Source organism: Zootoca vivipara, chromosome 1 (genome assembly GCF_963506605.1).
Source record: "Zootoca vivipara chromosome 1, rZooViv1.1, whole genome shotgun sequence".
In the NCBI taxonomy this organism is placed as follows: domain Eukaryota; kingdom Metazoa; phylum Chordata; class Lepidosauria; order Squamata; family Lacertidae; genus Zootoca; species Zootoca vivipara.
In genome coordinates, this window is record NC_083276.1 from 81,336,058 (window position 1) to 81,362,873 (window position 26,816).

The 26,816-nt window shown below is 48.1% G+C and overlaps 2 protein-coding genes across 2 annotated transcripts in view; one reads left to right on the top strand and one right to left on the bottom strand.

The window, feature by feature from the left end:
* The first annotated feature begins 2,650 nt into the window (after positions 1 to 2,650).
* MPEG1 (macrophage expressed 1) lies at positions 2,651 to 6,019 on the top strand. The gene has a single exon (XM_035124384.2). The coding sequence runs from the start codon at positions 2,771 to 2,773 to the stop codon at positions 4,910 to 4,912; it is 2,142 nt and encodes a 713-aa protein (XP_034980275.2). The 5' UTR covers positions 2,651 to 2,770; the 3' UTR covers positions 4,913 to 6,019.
* Positions 6,020 to 9,266: 3,247 nt separating this feature from the next.
* The window catches only part of DTX4 (deltex E3 ubiquitin ligase 4), a 37,853-nt gene continuing 20,303 nt past the window's right edge, over positions 9,267 to 26,816 (bottom strand). Inside the window, exons 2-9 of the mRNA XM_035124385.2 lie at positions 25,846 to 26,620; positions 20,650 to 20,711; positions 19,595 to 19,756; positions 16,748 to 16,809; positions 15,756 to 15,908; positions 13,831 to 13,992; positions 13,557 to 13,646; positions 9,267 to 12,093 (exon numbers count right to left, since the gene is read on the bottom strand). Of these exons, the coding sequence (XP_034980276.1) occupies positions 11,860 to 12,093; positions 13,557 to 13,646; positions 13,831 to 13,992; positions 15,756 to 15,908; positions 16,748 to 16,809; positions 19,595 to 19,756; positions 20,650 to 20,711; positions 25,846 to 26,620 (1,700 nt within the window). The 3' untranslated portion in view covers positions 9,267 to 11,859. The remainder of the gene's footprint in view (positions 12,094 to 13,556; positions 13,647 to 13,830; positions 13,993 to 15,755; positions 15,909 to 16,747; positions 16,810 to 19,594; positions 19,757 to 20,649; positions 20,712 to 25,845; positions 26,621 to 26,816) is intronic.

Consider the following 26,816-nt stretch of genomic DNA (forward strand, 5'->3'; position numbering starts at 1 on the left):
CTCTCCCCCATGCCACTGCAGGAGAGTGATCCCCGCAGAGGCTTGGGAGTGAAGTTGCGCCCCTCCCAAGCCTCCTTGTGAGGAGAGCACAGCTTCCCTCCCAAGCCTCCTCTGGAGGAGAGCGATCCCCACAGAGGCTTGGGAGGCTTGGGAGGGAAGCTGCGCGCCCACCAGCCATATAGTTGGCGGGGCACAACTTCCATCCTAAGCCTCTGTGGGGATCACTCTCCTGCTGAGGAGGCTTGGGAGGGAAGCTGCACGCCCGCCAGCCTTATGGTTGGCAGGGCGCAGCTGGCAGGCATGCAGGGAAAGGGGAGGCCACTGGCAAAGCCGCACAGCTCCCCCACTTGCTGGGGTGCTCCTGAGAGGCCGGCGTCCTGGCGCAACACACCACTAAGCCCTATGGGAAAGACAGCTCTGCTGTGGCACTCCATAAGAGCAACACTGAGACTGGTAGAGGAAGCTGACCGGCAGTTGTAAGAAGGCAGGCAGGTGTGGGCTGATGGAGGGCAGGCTGAGGTTAGTGGGCAGGTCTCCATTTGCCCTCATGCTCCAGTCTCCTGTGCCTACCTCACAAGCGAGATCAAACTTAGAGGGATGAACAGAACTACGGTAACTGTTTGACCTAGAGCTGGGGCAGCCCATATTGTGCCCACCAGGGGTGGACTAAAAATCCCATCTGCCTCAGCCAGCATGACCAAGGAGCATGGATCATGGGAGTTGTAGTGTTGTCCACAACATCTGCAGTGTACCACGCTGGCTACCTCGGATTTCGAGAATCATTTCACTTCCACCATGTTAGAAAAGGTCAGAACACAATAGCAGAAATGAGTAAGTCGCCAGCTGTGAGGACTAGCCATATGCTTCAGTTTCCGCTTTTGAATCTTTCTCAGCCCCAATCTGTTCTGAAATGAGGAAGTTAGAAATAATAAGACGAAATGATACAGGAGCGAGTAAAACCCCTGCCCTTTATTTATGGCACCAAATTGCCACAGGGAAACAATGATTGACAGCAGAAAGTCATTTTTTAATGAATGGGGCTGTTGGAATATTTCAAACCAAGGCTATCGCATGATTAGATTAGGACATAAAAACAATTTATGTCAAGTCTCACCTCCCGTTCAGACTGTTCCCTCCCCTTTTTGTTGTCTGCCCACCCCTGTACATACAGTATTTCAACTGCAAACTGAGACTGGAACAACTTGCACTTTCATTTCTGCTAGCAGCAGATTCAGTTCCACTTTTTGACTCATGTGGCTGTGGGGAAGAGGTTATGTGCAACAATCTGAACTGGAACCCCACCCCAAAAGTGTATCACATCTACAAAGAACAAACAAGCAAACAAAAACCCACTTGGGTAATTCCAAAGTTTCTTGCCATAATATACTGTATTGTGTTTTAGCATGGCGCATAGTCAGGAAATCAGGTCAGAAAGCAGCCATTCACAGTCATCTAACCCTTACCACAACCATTCTTCTGAACATTGTCCTGGCAATTCTTACTATAAGGCACCAGGCAGAAATAAGAAATGGCTGCTTCCTGTCACTACAGAGAAAGAAAGAAGGAAGGAAGGAAGTCATAGCTTCTTTCTCTCTTTTCCCATGGCACAAAGCCCATTCTCTCACATAGCATTAGGAGCCATTCTGTCTTTTTATTTAAATTCTTCCTTTGACTTGGCTGTGTGTTGGTTGCACTAAAAACAGATGCTAAGGAATCAGTGCAGCAGATCATCTTGGCCATTATCGGAGATCAGCTTTGGTGGTGGGAGGACGTTCTAAACATGGCTGGTGGAGAATGAGCATGTGATGTGGCACCAAGGAAATTTCCCAGTTTCTGGGAATCGCAAGTGGGCAGAGTGCTGTTGCACTCAGCTCCTGCTTTAGGCAATTGTGAGAACAGGATGGTGGACTTGGTGGGCCATCGGCCTGATCCAGCCAAGGTTCTTCTGATGCTATTAAAGGAACCACTTCCATTTGTCCAGAAAAGCTGCTAAGACAATTCTGGAGAGAATAAGAAATGGTGGGTTCTAGCAGTGGTGGACCGACATTTGGGGGGCCCTGTAGTTTGAACTGTTATGGGGGTCCCTTTGCAACCAGCAACAAGGTCTGAGTAACCACTGTTATCTTCTTCAACGGAGTTGTTCCATCATCACATTAAAAAAACCCAACTACTACATCTAGATTTTGATTAAAAATTCTGTACTGGATTCTCTCCCAGGTCAAAGTCACTAGTGTGGGAAAAAAAAATCCTATTCTTTATAGTTTTTAAGTCACACGACTCAACTTGGGTTTACTAGATGCAAACATTTTAAGCAATGTGGACTAAAGTCGGCTCTGGGGCCCCTCTGGGATCAGGGGCCCTGAAGTTCAAACTTCATTAGTTTCATAGTAGATCATCTGCCTCTGGATTCCAGCAAAGCTGCTATTGTTTGGGGACCAATGTATTGAAACTGTTGCTGCCTGGTTCTAGGTGCCTATTTCTGAACCTGCATAATACCTGCTCAGTAAAGCAATAAGGAAACAGATTTCTGCAAATATGCCCCAGTTGTTATATTTCTTATTGTGCTGTAAGCCTATCAGAGGCTGCTCTAAAGTGCGTCCAACCTGAGAAAGAGAAAGTATAAAGCAAAATAGTTTTGCTTCCTCTTTAAATGATCAGCCTTAGCATAAAAAGAAGGAAGCCTCTACTGGGGTTACCACCAGCAGAAGAGAGAGAGAGCAGCACATTGAGACTACTCAGATACTAGCTTTTCCTCTACACTGGTCGAGCCATGAGTAATTGGACAGCGATCGTTCTCTCCTTGACGCTCATAACTTGGGTATGTCGAGCACAGGAATCACCCTTGTGCCGTCCTTCTGTCACTGGATTTCAGGCATGCAAACAGGTCTTGAATCTTCCTGCACTGGAAGTTCTTCCTGGAGGTGGTTGGGATAACCTGAGGAATCTGGATATGGCAAGAGTGATCAGCCTAAACTACTCTTCGTGCAGCACTACGGAAGACGGGGCTTATCTCATCCCCAACGAGTTTTTCGCCATCGCCCGTAAACAGAGCTCCCTGGAGATGAACTCAGAGATAATAGAGTCTTGGATGGATTACCAGTGTGCCACCTCCGTTTCCATCAATGCAGAGGTGTCCTTTCTTTCTATCAACGGAAGGTTCTCCACTGATTTCCGCAGGATGAAAACCCACCAAGTGAGAGATCAGGCTGTGACCACCAGGGTTCAGGTCAGGAATTTGATGTACACTGTGAAATTCAACCCGGGTGCAATGTTAGATAAAGGCTTCCAGCAGCAGCTTGTCACCATTGCTAGCTATCTGGAGAACAACCACACACGAATGGCTGACTACTTGGCAGAGATCTTGGTCCTAAACTACGGCACTCACGTTATCACGGGAGTTGACGCTGGAGCCAGCCTCATCCAGGAGGACCAAGTGAAGTCCTCCTTTGTGAAAGATGGCAAGTCCTCGAGAATTTCTGTCACAGCTGCGGCCGGGGCCTCTTTCCGCAAATTGCTCCACTTTGACATTAGCACTTCAGTGGCGACAGAAAATGCTCTCACCCAGCAGTATCTGGACAACCTCACCAGCTCCAGGGTGGAGAGTATTGGCGGAGTGCCTTTTTACCCTGGCATTACCCTGAAAACTTGGCAGGAGAGCACCACCAACCAGCTGGTGGCTGTTGACCGCTCAGGCTTGCCTCTGCCATTCTTCATCACCCCAGGAAATCTGCCGGGATTGCCTACCCCCACCGTGAAGAGATTGTCCAAAACTGTGGCATCTGCCATCTCCCGTTACTACACATTCAACACCTACCCTGGCTGCATCGACCCTGCCTCGCCCAACTTCAACTTCTATGCCAACATGGATGATGGGAGCTGCGAAGGGACAATGACCAACTTCACCTTTGGTGGAGTCTACCAGGAGTGTGCTCAGCTGGAAGGTCCTGATGCTGCTGTGCTCTGCCAGGACCTAGAGCAGAGGAACCCCCTCACTGGAGACTTCTCTTGCCCCGAGGGTTATGATGCAATCAAACTGCGCTCCCAGCTGCTTGAGGAAGGCTATAGCCGCTTGGAGTGCCAGCAGCATTGCAAACTGTGGATATTCTGCAGGCGGGTTTGCAACGATGTTTTCACCCCTTCCGCGGTCCAGTTCAGCTCCTATTGGTGTGCAGCAAGAAACTCCATCCCCCAACAGTCAGGGTTCCTTTTTGGAGGCCTCTTTAGTGGCCAGAGCCCCAACCCCATGACCAACAGCCAGTCCTGTCCCTCCAACTATTACCAGCTGAAGCTTTTGGACCAGCTCATAATCTGCGTCAGCAACGATGCCCGGGCACAGAGCCATGCTATTCCTTTCGGGGGGTTCTTCAGTTGCCAGGTAGGAAACCCGCTGACGGGACACCACCGTGGAACAGATGATGACCCCTACTCCAAGAGGTGCCCAGCAGGATTTGGCCAGCACCTGGCTCTGATCAGCGATGGCTGTGAAGTGCAATACTGTGTCCAGGCTGGGCGTTTCACAGAAGGGGCTTTACCCCAAGCCCGGCTCCCTCCCTTCACTCGCAAGCCTATCATAAGCTTAACTGCCACCAACACCGTCCTGGTGATGAACAGCAATGGGGACCAGGCTTGGATCAAGGACACCCAGACCCAGATGTGGAAGATAGGCAGCCCTGCCGATCTGCACAACATGAACGCTGCTGGTGGGAGCTTCTCAGGTGGAGAGACAGCTGGGGTCACTGTTGGTGCCACCGCCGGCTTGGCCATCCTGATTGGCCTGTCTGTCTACGGATGCAGGAGGTACAAGAAAAGGGAGTACAAAAACATTGGGGAAGAGGAGAGGAGTTTGACCTCAAGCAACAATGCCCGTGATTTCATAGAAGTTGAGCAGGAGCAGGAAAGACAAACAGTGTAGTGTGTGGTTTGTGTGTGTGTGTTACTATCAATTACATCAGGGGTGGGTACCTGTGGCCCTGAAGATGATGTTGGACTACAGCTCCCATCAGCTCCAGCCAGGATGATGGGAGTAGTAGTCCAGCAACATCTGGAGGGCCACCTGAATGCTGCTGTATGTCAGCCACCCCCAACCTGCTGCCCTCCAGCTGTTTGGGACTTGGACACCCATGATCCTGACTGTTGGCTACACTGGAAGGAGCTGATAGGAACTGTAGTTCAAAACCTCTGGAAGGGGGAGGCTAGTGTATGTGCATGGCTATGAGCTTCCTCCTCCTCCTGTCTCTTGTTCCTCTTCTCTAACTTTTCTGAGTAAGCAGAAGCACAGCAGCTCCCATAGGCATTTCCCGTTAGGTCCAGGGCATTGGGAATCTGCCTTATACTTAGCTGAATCCTTTGGTCCACCTAGATCAGAAGTGCCTCTTCCGACAAGCTCTCTAGCATTTTTTGTTTTAAAATAACTTTCATTAAATATTTTCTTTGCTTATAAAAGCACACACGTTGTCTCTTTCTTCAGGTTGTGTTTTCTGCAGATCGGTTACATTTTTTTTGTGAGTCATTGGTGTTATATGCAGGTTAGGGTTGGGAAGAAAAGGGGGGATGGGTGAGAAGGGGTGGCGTGGTAAAAAAGCTTGTATTATTTTACTTAGTGCATGTGTGGGGTTTTTTTTGTGTCCGAGTCACTTGAATAGGTTCTCTTTCTATTTGCTTGTTGTTTCCTTGGTGGTGAGAGAGGTTGGGGGTGGCGTTGTGTGTGGCTGATTCGTCTTTGGTTGGCTGCAGTGGGATTTGTTTGTGCATGTGGGGGGGGGCGTTGTTGGGTTAAGTTAGCCATATTGATTCATTTGCTGTCATTCTTCTTGTTGTCTTGTTGGGCTGTGTTTGTGATAAAGGGGAGCCATACTGGGGCGAAGGCATCCTATTCCATTTCTCCCCGTGTCAGTTTCAGTCTATCGGTTAGCTTTTCTAGTAAGGCCGCTTCCAATACTACTTGATACCAGTGTCCCATGTTTATTTCCGACAGGTCCCTCCAGTGTCTGGCTATGATGTTTTGGGCTGCTGAGAGTAGGTGGGTTATGAGGTCTTTTATCATGTGAGTGGGCAGCTCTCCAGCATTTCTGACGGGAGTTTTCCCCAACCTCATCTATGGGCATAAGGGGCACATGCCTTTTCCTGGGGGGGTTAGACTACAACAGAGATGAGGGAGACTGTGGCCTTCCAAATGCTGTCCAACTCCAAATCCCATCAGCCCAAACTGGCACAGCCAATGGCCAGGGATGATCGGAGCTGGAGTCCAGCAACCTCTGACGAGCCTCACCTGAACCCTTCCCCCCATGGGATATACAGCCACACAGCACCTGAATTCACCTTCCTTGAGGATACCTGCCTGCACTGCAAACAAATCACAGGTTAAGATGGTGGTGCCATGAAGGGTTGATGATGACAGGACGGGACAAGACCCTTAGGCTGAAGAAGGCTCCCCACCCTGATCTGGCCTGTGTGCAGAAGTTGCAAAAGCTTAACAGAATTTTAAGTTTAACAGGATGCAACTTAACAAGGACACTCCCCCCCCCAGTGTCAGACAGAGTAGACTCTGCATTCTTTACTTTTTTTTTTTACCAGCACTGTTGTAGAAACAATACCAGGATAACACCTTGGCCAAGTCCTAGTTTTACTTCCCAGGTAGAAGAGAGGGGCTGCGTAGCTACTTTGGGGAAACACTTTGAGCTGCTCAGATGGGAGAGGAAGCATGCTTATTGTCACATGCACACAAAGCCGGGGGGGGGGGGCAGCGAGGTAGAAAAGGGGGCTATGAAGAGAGAATGTAAGTAACTTCAATATTCAGCCCTTGTTCAGCTATAAAAAACACTGAGTTGCAGCAAAGGAGCTGCAAGGGCTTTTTCTCTTTCGGCAAAATGATTTTCTCCCACCCCCCACCCCCCCACAAGTGCATCTTTGAACACACTGGCCTGGTGCATTAGCAAGATTTTATTCTACAGCTCCTCTGTGCTCAATCAGCAGCTTATGCTCTATTAACAAATATCCTCCCAGAAAAGGATGACAGGAAATGCCTCTTCCAGACTCCGTCAATGAGTCAGCCACTGATTTGTCTGCAAACCACAGCAGGTTACTAACAGTATATTGAATTTTTGGTTTTATTTGATCCAGTAAAAGCAACTGCATGTATCCATATATAAAAATATATTTTATTTTTTAAAAAACCCTCTTGAATGCAAAATATATGTGTACTGTATATATATATAGTGCTCGTTCATAAACATGCAATCCAACATTCCTGAAGGGAATGAACGTCTTGTACTAAGGCAGCCGTCAATGAATATCGTCGTTTTTCAGCAAGTTACTCCCATTTGGTTCTGCTTTATTGCTTACTTCTCCAAACTGGTGGAGGGAATCGGTTTTAAAGGACATAAGAAAGGATGTAGGCACTTAGATCTCATGTAAACAAAGAGAGGAAACTATACACAAGTAGTAGATCAGCGGGAAAGAATTTGTACAGCTAGAACTCACCAGTGTTTTATGTACTATTTCTGGATTCTGCACTCAGAAAAATGAAATCCTGCCATTAGAGGTGTGTGAAATATACAGTGGTACCTCTACTTACGAATTTAATGCGTTCCGAAAGCACATTTGTAAGTCGAAAAAAATTGTAAGTCGAATCCCATAGGAATGCATTGGGAGAAAAAATTCGTAAGTCGAAGCAACCCTATCTAAAAATTCGTAAGTAGAAAAAATCCTATCTAAACCGCATCCAAGATGGCGGACGGAGCTCCATTTGTAAGTAGAAAAATTCGTAAGTAGAGTTATTTGTAAGTAGAGGTACCACTATATTGGTATATATTTACTTATAGCGAAAATAGAGGCTAATTAGGCAAGCTATCTCACAGTGTGGAATTATTTGGCAATCAAACACGTGATAAGAAGGAATAGGAATTAGATATCCAAGAAGGCTCAGGAAAGAAACAGTGGAAGAGTCACATGTAGCTGTGCAGTGGTGTAACCAACACAGCAAATTTTGTGCTTGGCAGGGCAACACATGGGATAGATATGACAAGAACGACTGTGCATTCTTGATTGGAATGAGAGAACAGTCTACGTTCACCGGTGAATCTTAAGGCAGCCTTTGCCAACCTGGTGGCCTCCACATGTCTTAGACGACAGCTCACGTCAGTCCAAGCTCACCTAAGGGATGAGCTTGTGGTTTCTAACCCTCTTCCATTGCACCTTTCATCACTGCATCAGAGGCAGGCATTCCCAATTTCTCCAGCATGTCCAGATTTCTCCAGCACGACATCGTAAGGAGTGGGAGAGGAGAAAGAGAAGGTGCACCTGTTTCATTCCTGCAGGCCATGCAGCTGTTAATGGCACAGTATCTCAGAAAAAAAGTTGGCAATCTGAAGTATGAACAGCGAGTATGAACAGATTCCAAGATGAGATCCAACTCAAATTAGAAGTTTAGCAAGATGATCCTGTTTTGTTCCTTCAGTTCTTTCCCTCCCTTCTGACACTTACAAATGTAAGATTTTGATTCTGTCCAAGATCCAAGAATTAGAAGTCCTTCACTGGATCTAAATATTTTCCTTCAAATTGTGTTAACTGTAGTGAGTTCGTTTTCCATCAACTCTCAGCTCAAGCCGAAGTACTGTATTTGCTTTTCCCTGAAGCAACTTCCCCCTTGTGGCTGTTTGAAAGCCAATGTTCTCCCAGCTAAGTAAACTACACACATTCACCTGCTCAGGAAGCACCAACAATGAACAAAGGACAGACTCGCAGACTCAGAAAACACAGACACGAGACATTCTTCAAAAATTGGCAGTGGAGTTTTCCTTTTATTGTTGTACCCGCCCCGCCCCCCAAGGGTGCCATCCTGACGCAATGCAACAAACTAGAGACGGGCAAAACGCACCGTTCACAAACAACCAACAAACAATATACATCATGGCTTCCCCCTCCCCCTGCCCTCCCCCCCCGCCCCCAATACCACTACCAGCACCCCCAACCACAACCTGCTTTGGGACTTGAAGAGGACAAAAAGTGGAAAAGAGAGACCCTCTTCCCCCCATCACCCTCAACAACAGCGTCACATCAGGCTTGTCATTCCCTATGAAGTACAAAATTATCAGTGGCTGGAGAGTTCAAGGAAGAAGTAACTCAGCCCAAACAAAAGTAAAATTAAAAGGCAAACTGGCTCCCTTCAGTCGGGAGATGACCGTGGCTGGAAGGTTGCCCTTCAAAATCTCTCCCCTATCCTGGAGGCTAAATCACATTTGAGGGAATGCCATGGTGTGTGTGTGTGTGTGTATATTTGAGGGTGGGGTAGAGAGAGATGGCGTTTAGAGAGTTTAACAAGGCTGGGTAAACTCCCAAACGGGTTTCTCCCCACCCCCACCAATTGAACCACTCAATCAGATCAAATCTATTAGGGGGAAATCCGAGAAGGAAATGCCTGGCAAGATTTATTCAGAAAGGCATCCCTACATAATGTAAGATGCCAACCCAGTCAGGTGGGTGGCATATAATTTATTTTTTATTTTTTTGATGATGTAGTAACTGAGTTAAAAATTAAAAAGCTAAGAGTGGCACTCAACCAAGTTTTACACACAGTAAACTTGCTGACGATGACTAAGTTAGGACCATTAATGTCAATAGGTCTACTCCAAGTGAAACCTAGCTGAATGCTACTCAATGGAATGTTAACATGTTCTTGAGAGGAGCGCTGATGAGAAAGTAAGAGGAGATTCTCCAGGTGACATGTACCCAGGAGCCACCAATTATTTATTAAGAGCCTTTTTTAAAAAAAAATCACAGCACACTTAACAACCCTTGTGATGTCTCTGGGCTCCTCCACATTCACACACACCCTGCCGCCACCAAATCAGACAAGCGTGCAGTCAGACATCTCTACAGACATGCTCCTTCCTATTCCCACATGCTCTCTCTCACACTTTCCATCTCTTTTATTTTCTCACCCGAGCCTGCCCCACAGAGATTTCACATGGGTTATTAAGGTGCATGCAAAAATAAATAAATCAATTTTATTCAAATATCAGGGGTGGGCAGGGAAGGGCAGGGACCCAAATGGCACAGCCGTTTGAAAAAGGCTGTCGCTCTTCCTGGGAGAGCCAATGTGGTGCCCTGCAGGTGTTGCTTGACTCCAGCTCCCATCAACCCCAGCTGCTATGGCCAACAGTCAGGGATGATGGGAGTTGTAGTTCAGGAAAAAAAACTTCTGGGAGGGCCCCACACGGACGCCCCCTGCTCTGTGCCATGGCAAACCGTATCATGAGTTGCGCTTAGCCTCCAGGTCTAACTTAAGTACCATTGTATTACACATCCTAGCCTCAAAGCCTTTCTCATACATTACAAATATATATATAAATATATACATATATACGACAAACCCCCCAAACATGAGGTAAATAAATTCAAAACAGTATCCAGGGGACTCCCCCATACAAACAGTTCAAAAGAACCCACCTCAGGAGTGCGAGGAGGCAAAACCTGAATGTGTCTTGCCTTCCACCACTTCTGTAAAAAGCCTCTCATTCCAACCCACAACAGAAACAGATCGGACATAAAACAACCAGCCCCCCTGGGATGCAATTCACAAACAGAAAGAGAAATCAGGGCACATGGCTCTGTATTGGTCTGGAGAGAAGTAAATGCAACTGAGACAGGGAGGCCTGACCTAAACCCTAGCTAAGTCTGTACTGCAACCAGGAGCCCAGCTGGATCGGGCAGATCCAGCCACAGGAGCAAGACTTGGGCTGCATGTACACCATGCCTCCGAGGCACATTCTAAGCACAGTCTTTCCCTCAAAGAATTCTGGGCACTGTAGTTTGCCAGAGGTTGCTGGGAATGTTCACTCTGTGAGGGGTGAACTACAGGGCCCAAAAGACAGGGCTGCAAATGTGCTTTAAAGATGTATGCCGTGTACTTTTTCCAGCCTCAGTCAGAGGCAAGTGTGGGCCAGATCCAATATGCCAACTTACAGGGAAGCAAGGGGTTTCCTGCATCCACCTAACGCAGTACAGATACCAGCTGTGATTCAGCTATTCTGCTCATCCAAGTTTCGAGTCGGATGCAAGGGCTTGCCTACAGCTGACCCAGTTTGGCATGCATCCAAGAGAAGGAATTCCCAGCCTGCTTCCTCAAGGAACTGGGGCAGGCTCTAGCAGGAAGCGGGCCTGCTTCTTAGCTATCTTAAAATAGGGACGCAGAGGCAGCCTCAGAACGTACGAGAGTGTCAGGGAGCACCAGACCAGCAAACAGCACATTTCTGACTCACACTGAGCCACGACATGAAAGCAGTGACATGACAACATGGAACCAGGCACCTAGCTGGGCAAGAAAGAGAGGCCAGGGCCAGTTTTAATCCTCAGTGCCTTTGGGACGGACAGCCACCTATCTTGGCTCCCGAGTGCTGCCACCCGAGATGCCTTCTTGCCCCCAAGGCATACCTTCCTCCTGTTGTTTTCACAGAATTTAAAATGGGTCTTTATTTGCCCCCCACGTAAAAATGCCAGGCCAGGTATCTGAGCTACAAACTATAAAAGCAGCTTTGGGTACTGAGGTTAATATAACCTCAGGCCTCGTCAGGACACTGCAGCCCAGGCCCAAGACAAGCTGGGTAGGGAGAACTTTGCCAGGCTCATTTGCTCCCAGCAGCCAAATGCTATAGGACTGGCGGCTTCCAACCTGAGCGAGCCCCTAAGCGGACTGCTGGGCAGGCAGACCCAGGCCTTTTAAGAGGCAGATGGTGGCTGTGGCAGCAGGAGGCACAGTGGACGAGGGAGATGGAACTTGATCCACAGAACGCCGGCTCTTTTTCATAGTTCCGCCCCAGGCATGGCAAAGCCTGTCTCCCCCCCCCACTCCCTCCCACCCCCTCAATCCTTCTCCTGGAGCGTACTCTCCTCCGTGATGCCCTGAGCAGCCAGTTCAGCCAGCACATTGTCCAGGTAGTTGGGATCAGGGTAGCCGTGGCCCGTGAGATTGGAGCCAAACTCTGTCTTGTGGTGGATCTCGTTCCAGATCACCGTGTCCGACTCGCCCGTGGTGCTTGAGGTGCCAATGGCAAAGATCAGACGCCGGTCCCAGGCTACCAGAAGCAGTTTCAGCACCTGCCAGAGGGAAGAAGAAGAAGAGGGGAAAAGGGGTTATGGGGAGGAGTTTGCCGAAAGCTCAGAGCCTCGTAACACAGACTACTTCGCAGAAGAGGAGCCCTGCTGGATCAGGCCCAAAGGCCCATCTAATCCAGCATCCTGAACTCAGTGGCCAACCAAATGCTCATCGGCGGGACCTGCGAGTGACAGCACTCTTCCCACTTATGATACCTGGCAACTTGTATTCATATGGCCTCCAACACAGAGGAATAATAATAATAATAATTTTATTATTTCTACCCCGTCCACCTGGCTGGGTTTCCCCAGCCACTCTGGGCGGCTCCCAACAGAACACTAGAAAGAGAATAAAACTTCAAACGTTAAAAACTTCCCTAAAATACACACAATGTGCGCCTGATGCACTTGCAAACACTTGATGCTATTGGTGCAGGATTCCGTTCAATAAGTATAGACAAAATCCCACAATCTCATGGTTGCAGCAAAGGTGTGTTAACACCACAAGTGCACAGGGAATGGAGGCAAGGGCCTTTTGCAAAATGTCTTAAACTTCGAAAGACAAGAGGACCACTTTTCTTCCAAAAGGGGAAATCTTGTTATAGCCTCAAGCATGTAGAAAGAAAAGTAGGGCACCACTTTCCCCTGAAGATTGTGGGGAATATCTTGCAAAGTGAAGAACTGCCCCAGGCAAACAGGGTCACCTTTCCCCCACTGATGAGATTTAATCCACTTCTAAAAAGTGAGAGTAGGGAAGATGGGCATCCTAGCGTATATGAACAAACTGGGCTTCAACCAGGGAAGACGGAGAACGTCACTGAACATTGAAAAAAAAAATTATGGTTTATCTTCTAGACCTTGCCCTCACACTGTCATTGGTGAACCTTTGGGGTACTTCTAGCATGCTCCCCATAATGTAGGGGAGCTGGCAACAGTCGTAGCTCTTCATGGTGTGTTTCCACAGTACTCATTTAATGAAATGAAGTGCCTCACACATTTGAAGTGTAAGCATGTACAGGCCAAATCTGTAACATGAAGCAGGCTTTTGTGAAAAATGAATTAGGAAGCCATTATGAGCCTATTACCCTAGTGTATCAAACTCTCCCCTCCTATTGTCTGACTGCCATCGGCCTTCTGTCACCCAGTGGCTCTCCCCCCCCCCCAAATCACCCGTGACCCTTCCAAAAGACTTTCCCAAGGAAGAGAGCAAGGGAGGAAGGGGCTGGCTTCTACTAGTGGTACAGGGTAGCTGAATCCGGCCCAAAGAAAACAACAGAATAACCTAACAGCCCCATTAATATTATAGATACAAAATACACGTTGTGAATTTGCACAACGAGAGTGTTTTCCCTGCATCTGGATAAAGCTAACATGGAGCAGAACCAACACGCTAATGTAAAGCTAAGTGGTATAACCACAATGAATGGTTATGCTTAAAACTCTTATAGCATGAAGATGCCACTTACCTTTCTGCCTCTTTCACTCTCGGGGAGGTAACAGTGTCGAGGGAAGCCCCGCGCAGTGAAGCTCTTCCCGGGATTGGGATGCTCTGGTCCCTAAAAAGAATGAGATGCACATGAAAATAATTCTGGCTTTTCAAGTACCTTTGCAAGGAGTTCACAGGATAAGAAAGGCCCCACTAGTCTCTAAGCATGAAGCTGGTTGGGAGACAAGACAGTAGGATCTATCTGAAGGCCATGTGTTCTGCTAAGGAACCTGCCCATGAAGCCAGAATCTCACCTGGACCCCTGGTGGAATGTTGTAGATAATTCGGATGGTTTTACAGTCAAGGTGCCCAGGCAAGGAATGGGGAATAAGGTGATATTCCATCTTCCCAGGAGGTTGGGTGCCAGTCTTCACTCCATAGATGGTCTTGCAGGTTGGACACTGCAAACTCCCATCCTAAAAGCACAGTAGGCAAGCTGTAATGCTGGACAATAATTTTAGAACAGCACAGAATAAAAAGACTGACATTATAATCACACAGCCACAAAGAGCGAGCCATGGTGGTGGAAAAATGGACGGCTATTATCTCATCTTCCAGAAAAGTAGGAAGCACTTTGGAGAAACACAAGCACACAAAGCATGGTTAGGTTCCAAGTCCTAGTCTTACATCTAAGCCCTGTGAGTCTTGTCTTCGCTATATACATTTGGCCCCTAGGCTCCCCACCCAGTTTAGCCTGTCGCTATTCCAACTGGCAGTAGATCTCCAAAGTCTTGGTCCGAAAGGTTTTTCCCATCAACTGTTAGCCAAGTGAACCTGCAAAGATCTGTGTGCAAAACACATGCCACCACTGAATGGAAGGCCTTCACATCTCGTTTTTGTGCTTTTAGGTATTTGGCTGAGACATCTTAGGTCATCTTTTAAAAATGTACATGTGTGAAACATTTTTAAGCCCCAGTGAAAAAAAGCCAGATTGCGGCAGAAGCAGCCAAGAAATGTGGGAGCGAAGCAGTGTTATCTCCAGAAAGATGATGGGTTCAGGAATGTTTTGGGCTCAGCTCAAAAGGAAAGAGTTTTAAGTCTGCCCACAGAAGAATTTGTTTTCATGTTAGAGCTGTTACGTTACTAGAGCTATTGCAGCCTTTTAAAAATGCAGTATGGAATTCCAGAATTAAATCTCTCAAAACCATGGGCTTCAACTGGGACTAAGTGTACTTTGCATGCACTCTTTTTAAAGGGAGGGAAAAAAGCAACATTCCTTGGAAAGTCAGTGTTTGCAATTAATAAGTGGGACACGCTAGTCCTTAATTTGCACAACATAAAGTGCTTTTTGCTAGCCAAGCAGGAAAAACAAAGAGCTTAGCGGATTACTGAGGCCCCATCGCTGTTTGGCTTCTAAGCGAGTTCCTAGCTATACCCTGTTCCTCTGTATGTTTTTTTTTTCTCCATAGCCAAATGGCTCAGAAACGTAATTTTTGTTTTAATAAAAGGTCACTTTTATTTTTTCAGGATGCGTGTGCCATCACAGAAGTGCAGAACATGCAGTCTTGGTTCGGATTCATTAGAGAACGGAGCAAAAAGGTCTGTTATATGATAGGGGTGGGGAACCTCAGCCCGCAGGCCAAGCCTGGTTTGCCAGGGGTTCAAATATGCCCCGAGAGACAGTTCTCCCCAAACCATGCCCACCTGCCCCAAACCTGATGGCCTATGTGATGCCAGGTGTTGGGCAGGTAGGGATGCAACTGCTGATGCATAGTCAGGAGCAGCAAAGGGCTCTCCTGCTTATGCACAGGCAAGGGAAAGCATTAGCTAAAGCATTAGCTGAAGCCTCCTGGATTGGATGCACATGGTGCTTTGAAGTCCTAACTTCTGAACTTCAAAGTGTTCCATCTACTGGTATCATTGTGACACCAGATGATTGATAGGTGAACAGCCCCACCCACCCGTTTGGCCCGACTCATGCAGCCCCTGGAAGGTTGCCCAGAAGGGAATGTGGCCCTCAAGCTGAGAAATTTTCCCCGCCCCAGTGGTATATAAATTAACTAACCAAGTAATAAATATATAAGCCATCTCAGAGTGACTTTCCTATATCAGCAATATCATTGCCTGTCAGTGCTATCAAGTACCAAAAGAGCTGTTCAGTCCTGGGCAGAATTCATGGGTGCATCAGTACCCACTCGAGAGACTGCAGGCCTCCGCCTTCCCCACCCCAGGAACGCACCTTGTTCCCATTGTTGTACATGGCCACGAGGCAGTGGAGGTGATACATGTGGCCGCACTTGGAGAGCTTTCCCACCAAGTCTGGCTTGATGGCTGGCTGAGGGCCCTTGTACCCTGAAGGGGCGGAGAGGCGTTCCATGCAGATGGTACAGTCCTGAAAAGGGGCAAGAAATGGTGTTAAAAACAAGAGCAAAACATATGTGCACATAGAAACATCCGCCTGAAGGAAGCCCAGCCTGCTAATGGCTGGCACGCTTGTCACAGTAATGTCATTCTCGGCAGCAATCAGATAACGGCGTGAAGTTCACCTGCCACCTCCCGCCACTGCCATTACTCCATGCCACAAATGGGGAAATCTGTGACCTCCCAAAGTCATTGGGACTACAACTCCCATCATCCCTGACTTCTGGCCTGGGCCAGCCCAAGACCTTTTGGCACCTGAGGTGGACCCCAAGAATGGAGCCTCTCCCCCTGCCAGGGAAGAAAGATTTTGAGCGAAGACCTACATCAGGAACATGAGGGGGAATAAACATCTACAGCAGGATCAGCACATGCATCACATGCAGGGTCAATCTTTGCTATCTCCAGGCAGGGCTGGGATAGGATCCTGCTTGAAACCTTGGAAGGCCACTGCCAGTCAATGAGTGCAGACAGGGTGGAGCTAGAAGGCCCAGCAGCAGCAGCAGCTTCCTGTAGCCCATGCCCATTCAGTCACTATTTGACAGTCCATGTCCCCTTTCCCTAGCCAGGTGATTGGTGCAATAGAGATTATGATGCTTTCAGGAGAAGCCTGCATCTCTGACCTGCTCTCAACAATGCTCAGCACATGCTCAGTAATAGAGAAATGGTTCATTGCAGTAAGGTTAAGGCAACCAAGACTCTGCGTTGGGGTGGGGGTGAGGAGCCTACAACAAGAAAATCTATGCCCAGGTCCAACACGTTAGCTGCTGTTACTACACTACAGACATGCTGTATGTAAAAAACCAGACTTGCCTCTTCTGGGGGATGGCGCACCTTCTGCAAGTATTTCTTCAGCACCTCCTCTGGGGTTTTACCTGGACAAGGAGGAGGAAACAAGAGAAGATCAGCAAGTTGACGGCATTGTTCCTGAAGGCAAACAGCAAGGTGAAAGGCAGGGAAACAAAGGGGGAATGAGAAATTTGGAGGGCAAGGACTGCACAAGAGAAATCAAAGTTGCCATCCCTTGCTTTGTGCAACTTGGCTATATTGCCCCCTTCCCCCGACACCTGGAGCTATTTACTTTGCATATACTGGTTCAACCCAGATGCCACTATACTGAGGTTTGTGTACATCAATCATGGTGTATGTGTGATATCCAAACTGACTGACCAGAGTCTGCAATTAGCTGGCAAACCAGAATCAGAAGCCATGGGTTGAAGTGGAGAGTTTGGTACGATGTCCTGATCAATGTACTACAGTCAATACTCTTTGTCTCTGATCTGCCCCTTGCCCAGTTTGTGTTAATGATGGATCTTTCTACCATGCAAGATTAAAATAGGACCAGTAACATCAGTACATTTTTTTAAAAAATTAAGAAACATGAGCAAGAATGGTAAGACTCCAATTTGAAAGCTTAATTCTAATCTACTCACATCTCCACTGTTACCGCCCCCTTGCAAACTCACATGTGTGCAAAGGTCATGTGCCTGTGGTCTGTCCCTCCCAGGGGTGCTTTAGTATTAGTGAAAAAGACTCTGCCCAGTTTGCGGCTGCAGTCCAGTGTTGGGCTAAGCAACTTTTCCTAACTTATCTCCAGGTCCACTGCAGACCTGGTTCTTGTTTGTGGCAGCAGAGGTACCTTCAGCCTCCCTTGCTTCCACCAGAGTATCTCATGTATTCAGCGGTAAGCAAGCCGAGACGTGATTGGACACTGAAAGGATCTTTGCAGATTGACATAGCAGCAACCATGCTCAAGACCAGAAATAGGGAACCTTTTCTCTGCTGAGGGCTGCAATCCCTCCGGCAGAATAGTGACAGTCTGCAAGCTCCCCACAAGGGCACCCCACGCTGCAACATTCTGTTGCATGCACCATTTGTTCAATCCACTGTTGATACTTTTTTCCAGAGTTCTTTGTTTCAGAGGGTTAAAAAAAAAATAAACATCTGCCATGCTTTTCCCCCTACTTTCCACTGAGTTCACAGTGAAGCTTTTTCTTTCCATTTTGTGCATCTAGGAATGTAAACTCAAGTTTTTCCAAGACCTTGATGTCTTCATACGACTTTATAAAATGTAAGGTGGGAAAAGCGGTGGAGTGCACTAGCTTTGCATTCACAGGATTTTAATTGCAAAATACCAAACAGCTGCCTGTGGGCCTGATCAATCGCAGCTGGATCCTACGCAGAAACAAGCCCAACTGCAACCAACTGATCTTACTTGAGGGGAAGGGTGTATAGCTCTGCGGCTTTGAGCTGGCCATCTGGGAAAAGACAGCAAGAGAGTGCCATGCTTTGGGCAAGAGCCTTCCTGTTTCTAGAGCCTTCCTGTTTCTGGAACTCAGAGAGTGTCCAAGAACACCACCCCCTTATCTGGAAACCCTTCAGGCTGATCCCTGATGTGTGGGATTCTGTAGGAACCTGATGAGGGAAATGCAGTCTACGTGCTCTGGGGCATCTTAATATATTCTTAATTAAAATGCTCCAGGGTTGATCCTTAGAACTGATAACTGATTTCAGTGCTCCGCCCTGGATCTTTGAGCCTATCTGCGAGCCTATCTGCCCTTGTCAGCATTGTATGAGGCGTGCTGGATGCGATGCCAAGGCCCCCTTTGTTGCCAGCTCTTTGCTCCTTCCTCCTTTACAGATGTGCAACAGGCGCCAGTGAAACTGGTTAGGCTTATGGAGTCCCTTCATGGATTATTACTACCTGTCAAGCGGATGTTAAGTACTCTGGAGAAAGACAAGGAGTGTAGTACAGTATGCTTGCTACAGCTGGGCCGGGAAATTATGAGGGGGTGGAGGATGCGTGCAAGTCAACAGCAGGGGACATGTGTTAGGTAATGCTGCAGTTGGGAGCCGTCCAGGATAATGTTTTGGAAGAACACTGGTTGGATAGCTGCCATTGTCTGGCCATCAACAGATGCAGCAGCCGCACACTGGTATGGGAAAGAGAAGCAGGGAAGCAGAATGATGGTTTAGAACCAATGTGGTGCCCTCCAGATGTTGCTGGAGCACATGCAATAGTCAGGGATGGTGGTAGTTGCAGTATTACAACATCTGGAGAGCACCATGGTGATGATCTTTGCATTGGAGCAAGGTATGGGTGGCAGCTATAAAGGGCCATGAAAGAAATCGCAAAAAGGGGGAGGGTCCACAGACTGAGGAGTGTAAAGACAGGAACATACTGTCTGATCGGGAAAGATGAGTGCTATCGCAAGATTGCCTGAGCGGGCAAGTCCTCAGCTAGCTCACCCTCCTGTTCTAAACCCATCAGGAGGAGTCAATCAGTGATAATGTAGCAGCACAGGGGGGTGGCCATCAGTCTTGAACAGCTTGGGTCTGCATCCAGGGGCTCTGTTAGGAGGCGAGTAAGCTGAACGAGGAACGTGGTGTGAGCTTTACACAGCAAAACTAAGACTTTATTTTCCGTTGCAGATGGAGTCTCTAACCATGGTTTGACTTTTAACTGTAGTTACTGTAAACCATGGTTTGGCGTGACGTCTGGAGTTACTTTCTGCAGTGCTCTTTGTGGTCTGAACTGTGTAGATTGACAAATGAAGGGCTGATGGCTTCTGGGCACCGTTAAGGTCCTGCTGTGGCCCCCTGGCACTCTAGTTTTAGAATCCTATGAGGAGAAAAGGCAGAGGGGCTATCTATTCTTACCTTTCTTGGTCTGCTTTTTGGTGGTCTTGCGGCAAGTATTGGATATCCCAGGGATGGATTTGATTTCACTCTTGCTGACTGGAGGGGGATGCAAAACCAGCTTTGGGGGTCGAGTGAGGCAGACTGGCAGACCAGCAGCACTCATGAGGATCCCTGTGATGCCTGGGTGGGACAGAGGGGTATTTGAGAGGTTGATTCATCTTTGCTCCCCCAAAACCAAAACATATCCCTGTCTGCTCCCCCAATGCTCCCTATTTCTCCATCCATTTGCCTCCTTAGGCCAAAACCATTCATTAACAAAGGGAACACCCTCCGCATTACGTTGGAAGGACATGGTGCTCTGCAGATTCATTTTCTCTGCAAGCCCTTATCTAGAGGAGACCACAAGTGTTCTGCTTATGGTACCCTGTGAGGGTGGGATGGCAAGATGGTGCCTTTCGGCCATTCCCAGCTCTTACACTATCATAATGTAACAGGCAAGTCAGAGGCAAAGGCTGATAATCCTTGTAGAGCTAAGCAATTGTTATTTTTTATTTGCAAATTAAAATTCAAAGCTTAAAAGCTTGTGTGGCAATTATTCTGCAATTACTAACAACAGTGACAACAAGGTAGCTTGAACTACCCTGCAGTCCATCATGAAAATTAAAGCTTCACTTCTTTAAAGCTACACTTCCTGCCCATGGCAGCGTTTATTCCATTGTGGACCTCCAATATTGTTGAGACCCCCAACTCCCATCAGCTTCAGCTAGCATGGCCAATGGTCAACGATGATTAAAGTTGTATTTCAAAAGCATCTGGAGGGCCACAGGTTTTCTACCCCGCCAAAGAACATCACCATTGCCTCCCTTTTAATATTTCTTTAGGCGTGACTCCTGTGTCTTTAACCCATATGTCAACTGTGCATATCCTCTGCATTCACTGAATAAACATACTGCACAAATGCCAAACCCTCATCAAACTTACTACAGCTCCTCAGATATCCCTTATTTAGGCCAAGCAATAGCCATGAGTCCCTGATGATTGCTCTGTTCCTACAGTGATCCTACCCCCCTTACCTGCCAGTGCTGGGTTGACTGGGCTTGAGCCATTGAGGTTTTTCACAGGAACTGTAGGGACCCTGCAAAGAAAGGAGGCGCAGCTTACAAGTGGCTGTGGACACATTCGGCATCATTACGAAAAGCAGAATACTCAAGAACCAATTCTCAGAGAGGCAGATGCACTAGTCTCTTGAGGAAAAACAACAGCAGAATCTTGTGGTACCTTAAAAGACTAACAGGTTGATCATGGCATAAACTTTCACAGACTGCAGACTGAAGAAATTCAGGCTAACGCTTCATGCATCTGATGAAGTGGACAGTAGTCCATGAAAGCTTAAGCTGTAACAAGTTTATTAGTCTTTAAAGTGCCACGAGAGGTTTTACTTTCCTTAAGAACCAAGCAAACATGGAAGGAGATGAGGCCCAGAATTCAAAGGACGCTTTAGAATCCCTTTGAGGAACGAAACTGGGGTGGGGAATCGTGCTCTATGTTACACTGGGTGGCAGGTTCCCTGCCATTTCTCTGATCCCCAGACTGGTTTCTGTTAAGACCCTGAAAGTGACGAAAAGCAGCGTGTTCCCACTAAACTAGCCTGGCAGGTTGCATCCCTGCCTTTGGCTGCTAGTAGCCTGAGGCACAAACACAATCCCTGGCTGAGTAAAGAAATGCGGCCTGGGAGAGGCAAGCGCACCTGTATGTATCTGAAATAAGGGCGTGTGCCAGAGTCAGGAGGACTGGTTTGACGAAAGGGCAAGTCTGTGGTTGTGACAGCCTTTGTATCAGCATGACTCCTTAAAGGCGTGTGTATGCAGGGGGTTGGGGAAGAGGGTCAGGTGTGCACTAGCTGCGGTCTTCTAACCATGACGGTCTTCTGCCTTCCTGCATTGCAGAGAGGGTCAACTATAGGACTGGGCAGTGAGTGGTCATAGTAACAGTGGGGAAGGATTCCCCAGAGAGAAAACGTTATTGCTTTTTCCAGGACCGCTTCCTTTCAGTGTAATGCTTGTACCCTGAAATAGGCTTATTATCCACAGCGGTGGGGAACCGGTGGCCCTCCAGAAGTTGCAGCTCCCATTATCCCTAACCACCGGCCATGCTGGCTGGAGGCTGGTGGGAGTCAAGATTCCAGCAGCCACTGCAGAGCCATGGGTTTGCCCACCCTGACCTAAAGCACTGAAATAACCTGTATGTGCCTGATTCCCACCCCGTAAATAGTGACGGTCTGAAAATGCACAAGTGATTTTGAGGAAAGTTTGAAAGCTTGAAGTTTTAAAAAATAACATGATTTTTTTCTCCTTCTTCATGAAGAGAAGGGTAAAGTTCTTCATTGTGCTGTGTCTGAATGGAGGAAAAACCACCAAGAACATAGTGTAAGTGAAAGCGTTGTGGAGTAAATAAAAAGTGCAGTCCCACAACTTTCTTAGAGCTGGTCCACATGACTGCTTCATGCATTCCTGGTTAGCCACTGAGGGGCAGGATGTGTCCTACAAAAGCAGCAACTCCACCCCACGCCCCTATGTTCCAAATATTTTGGTACCCTTCGACCTAAGTCATGAAGCCAGGAGGTGGACAGTACAGTGGAACCTCAGTTTTCAAATGTCTTGGCTGCCAAACATTTTGGAAGCCGAATGCCAAAAACCTGGAAGTGAATGCTTCCGTTTTTGAACGTGCCTTGGAAGTTGAACGGCTTCTGAGGCGCGTTTCTCTTATCTTTTCAATTGAATTCTCTGACCGCCCATTGAGCCACGGTTGTCGAACGTTTCGGAAGTCGAAGGGTCTCCCGGAATGGACTATGTTCGACAACCGAGGTTCCATTGTACAATCTATACTGGGTCCTGTCAGCCATGCAAGGCCAAGAGAAGCCAACCTCGCCTGAGGAATCCTGCCTATGTCTGTACGGCGCAGAGAGCTGTCTGGCCAAATTCTAACAGTGGCTTCACATATCAGAAATAGCCATTCGATGGCCATTCTAAACTGTATGCCCTTTAGAAATGAACAATCCTCAAATTGCTCCTGACACACACACACACACACACACACACACACACACACACACACACACACGGAAGTGGAGGCATCTGGGACAGGGACGGATGAAGTATGCATGAGAAGGCAACAAGGCCTGAATGACAAACAGAGTGAAGGACCTTTCGAGCTGCACAATAGTTGCCGTAGAGACAGACCAAGACCTAACTGGAGACAGAGAATCCTCTAATCGAAAGACAGAGGCATTTGCCCGCCCCTCTCCCATTCCCTAACACTCCTCTCACTGCGCCTTTCTCCAGCTCTTTAGAAACGTTGGTCGTGTCTCCAAGTTATTCACAGGGCCTTTTGTTCCAGCAAACATCGCCTTGGCCCCTTCCTCCCTTGCTCTCTTCCTTGGGAAAGTCTTCTGGAAGGGTCACGGGCGATTTGGGGGAGGGGGGGGAGAGCCACCGGGCGACAGAAGGCCGATGGCAGTCAGACAAAAGGGGAGAAACACGCTAATTAGATGACCAAGAAAGAGTGTTTTGGTCAGGGGAGGGTGTCTTCCAGATCAGGCAGTGGCGTGAAAAGCTTTCAATGGGGCTTTTGAGAGGAAGGGTCCCTAGATGTGGGGGGGGGGGAGAGAAGAAGAATGTTTCACTTCCTCATTAGTATTCAAAAGGGGTTTGCTGGCCTCTCCCCCCCCCCCTTTCATGGTTAAAGGGGTCTGTGGTATTTGCTAAAAGTTGGGGGACGCGGGAGCTGAGAGAGGCCGAGGTGGGGAATGCCAGCTGTAGGCAGTCTTAGATCTTCATTAGGGATTTTTCTATCATGCTGGCATGTCAGGCTGCATATATTAAGCAACGCCACAGCTTGGCCCCATCGTGTCCTTCTAGATTCTCAAGTCAGGCCCTCTGACTTGGAAGTGGCTCATGCTGCTGGAATCTCCATACAGATGCCTCAACTGCAACATTTTTGCAGATTCTTTTCAACTGAAAAAAACAACAACAAAATGTTTGTAACCTCCGAGGTTAGACTTCATGTCAACCTTTTCTCTCCTGTTCAGGTCCACATTCCCTTGTAATTTGTTTAGGGCCACATGCAGACTGTGGGCAGGGACAAAGTCAGCACTGGGGTGGGAGGCACAGATCCAAAAATGGGGCAGGGCTGCCCCTTCTCTCTCTCTCTCTCCCTTCCTTCCCAGATTACTCTTCCCAAAGGCCAAACCTGGTTGTCGGCAGGTGACTTGTAGGAACATAGGAAGCTGCCTTATACAGAGTCAGACCATTGGCTCATCTAGCTCAGAACTGTCTCCACTGACTGGCTCTCTAGGATTTCAGGCTGAGGTCTCTCCTAGCCCCTAGTTGGAGATGCTGGGGATCGAACCTAAGACCTTCTGCAAGCAAAGCAGATCTTCTCACTGAGCTACAAAATAGAGCCGAGGGCTGCATATGGACTGGGGCCCAGCCTTGCTTTAGGAAGCCTTTTTTGCTTACTGAATCATAGAATCATAGAGTTGGAAGAGACCACAAGGGCCATCCAGTCCAACCCCCTGCCAAGCAGGAAACACCATCAAAGCATTCTTGACATATGCCTGTCAAGCCTCTGCTTAAAGACCTCCAAAGAAGAAGACTCCACCACACTCCTTGGTAGCAAATTCCACTGCTGAACAGCTCTTACTGTCAGGAAGTTCTTCCTAACGTTTAGGTGGAATCTTCTTTCTTGAAGTTTGAATCCATTGCTCTGTGTCCGCTTCTCTGGAGCAGCAGAAAACAATCTTTCTCCCTCCTCTATATCAGTGTTTCTCAACCAGTGTGCCTCCAGATGTTTTGGGACTACAACTCCCATCATTCCTGACCACTGCTCTTGCTAGCTAGGGATGATGGGAGTTGTAGTCCCAAAACATCTGGAGGCACACTGGTTGAGAAACACTGCTCTATATGACATCCTTTCATATATTTGAACATGGCTATCATATCACCCCTTAACCTTATCTTCTCCAGGCTAAACATACCCAGCTCCCTAAGCCGTTCCTCATTAGGCATCGTTTCCAGGCCTTTGACCATTTTGGTTGCCCTCTTCTGGACACGTTCCAGCTCGTCAGTATCCTTCTTGAATATCCTTTCACAACACTGAAACTTGGCTTGCTATGAAAAACAGTGATCCTTCTCAATGTGAGGCAAGATCTAGTTTGACTCATCATTTGTCTCGACTAACTGAGATGGGTGTTGGGCATCTGTCTCTGCAGACCACGTCAAGCAGAGACAACAGATTTGGAGGGGAGAACTCAAAAGAGCTTCTTCCACGTAATGACCCTCTAAGAAGAGCCCTGCTGGATCAGGCCAAAGGTTCATCCAACTGAGCCTCCTGTTCTCAGTGGCCAACCACAGGATATCAACAAGCAGGCCCTGAGTACAACAGCCCACTCTCCATTTCCGAATCCTAGCAGCAGAGGTATAGTGCCTTCATCAGCAGAGGCAAAATTATTATTATTATTATTAAATTTCTATATTGTCCTTCATCCGAAGATCACAGGGGAGTTTGCAATATAGCCTTATCTACTTATAGAGTGTGGACTCCAGATGCAAAAAGGGGAGGAGGCACTAATCTGTACATTCCATAGGCGCTCGATTCACTCACAACTCAGGTTTCCTACCCCAGTGGCTCCCAAACTGTTCTCCTCATGGACCTTTTGAAAACTGCTGAGCCTCTTGGTGAAACACGATTTTTCAATTGTAATGTGCTGCACTAGATGCTGTATGATTTTAAACCGTATTCCCATCGCTTCTTTTGGTTCTTTTCTATTGCATTTTGTTGTATTCCATTGAATTCAAATTGTAACAAAATAAAATAATGCAAAATTTAAAATTAGGCTCTGTCGGCGCAAACATTTCAGCTTGCCAGACAGAATGCTCCCCCCCACCCCGGTGAACAGCTCTGAGGGTTCTCCGACAGCCTGCCAATCTGGGGTGGGAAAAGAGAGGAAGGGAAACTCCTGTTGCACTAGCGAAAGTCCTTGCACAGTGAGTTGAATCTGGTCTGATGCAAGAAATAAAAGAAGCAAATAACACCACCATTAAAAATCAATAGGACACATTCAATGTGATTGATGTGCCGTCTGCTATCCTCAACCACAAATCCACAGACACCTGAATGAGGCTTGTGAACCACTGGTGCTCCGTGGATCACTGTTTGGGAACATTCACAGTCGCACACCCCACTGTCCGAGACAACTGCAATGTACTTACCCCGAGGCAATCAGCACACGGGACTGTGCAATGGCTAGGCGCTGCAGGTTGGTACGGTTCAGTGTATTAAGGCTGGCACGGGTCACCTTGCCGTTGGCGCTGGTAGGGCTTGCAGGGGAGCTGGCTGTGGTGAGGGCCGGAGTGCTGGCTGCCTGCCTCCGGCTCACCTGAGAGGCCAGGGTCTTCAAGGAACTGCGCATGGTAGCTGCTCCGTCTTGGGGCTTGTGGATAGATGCTGGCATGGGGAGCTTGGCGCTGCCAGAAAGGGAGACGGCCTTACGGGGAGGGGGTGGTGGTTGTGCAGGCGGCTGCTGCTGCTGCAAGAGCTGCTGCTGGCTGACCGAAACGCCAGTCCCTCCATTGCTCCCGGCTGCCACCGCCGCCTTGATGCTCATGACGAGGAGGCACTGGGGGCAAGTGCAGGCCGGCGCAGGAGGCATGCTGGCCACCCCAGGGCTCGCCGGCCATGACTGGGATTTGGGCAAGGTGCCGGTGACCAACGGGTAGACCATGTCAAGGCGGCGGCGGACACGGCGCTTGCGCTGCGTCTGGCGGTTGATCTGCCCCATCGTGCCGAAGTCAATGATGTAGCAGAAGCCGATGGCAGTGAGGTCAATCCAGGGGTGCTGCTTCTCGTAGGCATGCTGGATGGTGATGCCCACCTCCATGTCGTAGGGAGTCCAGGTGCCATTGTCATTCTCCCACTCCCACACCACGCCCTTTCCCGGGGCTGAGGAGGGGTCGTAATAGCTGCGCCGAACGGGGCGAATGGTGCCTGTGGGAAAGAGCAATGGGAAGAGGGTAAACAGAAAGGCTCCAAGAGTTTATTATAGCTTGAGTTCACACAAGCCTACTTGAGAATTATACTCAGAAAATGTTTTGGTTTTTTTTGAGAAGCACTAGTCAGACAAGAGAGCTGGTGTAGCACAGTGGCGAACCTGTAAGGCTCTGGCTGAAATTTTGCAACCATC

Coding starts and splice junctions, on each gene's coding strand:
- MPEG1 (XM_035124384.2), top strand. CDS start 2,771: ATGAGTAATTGGACAGCGATCGTTCTCTCCTTGACGCTCATAACTTGG.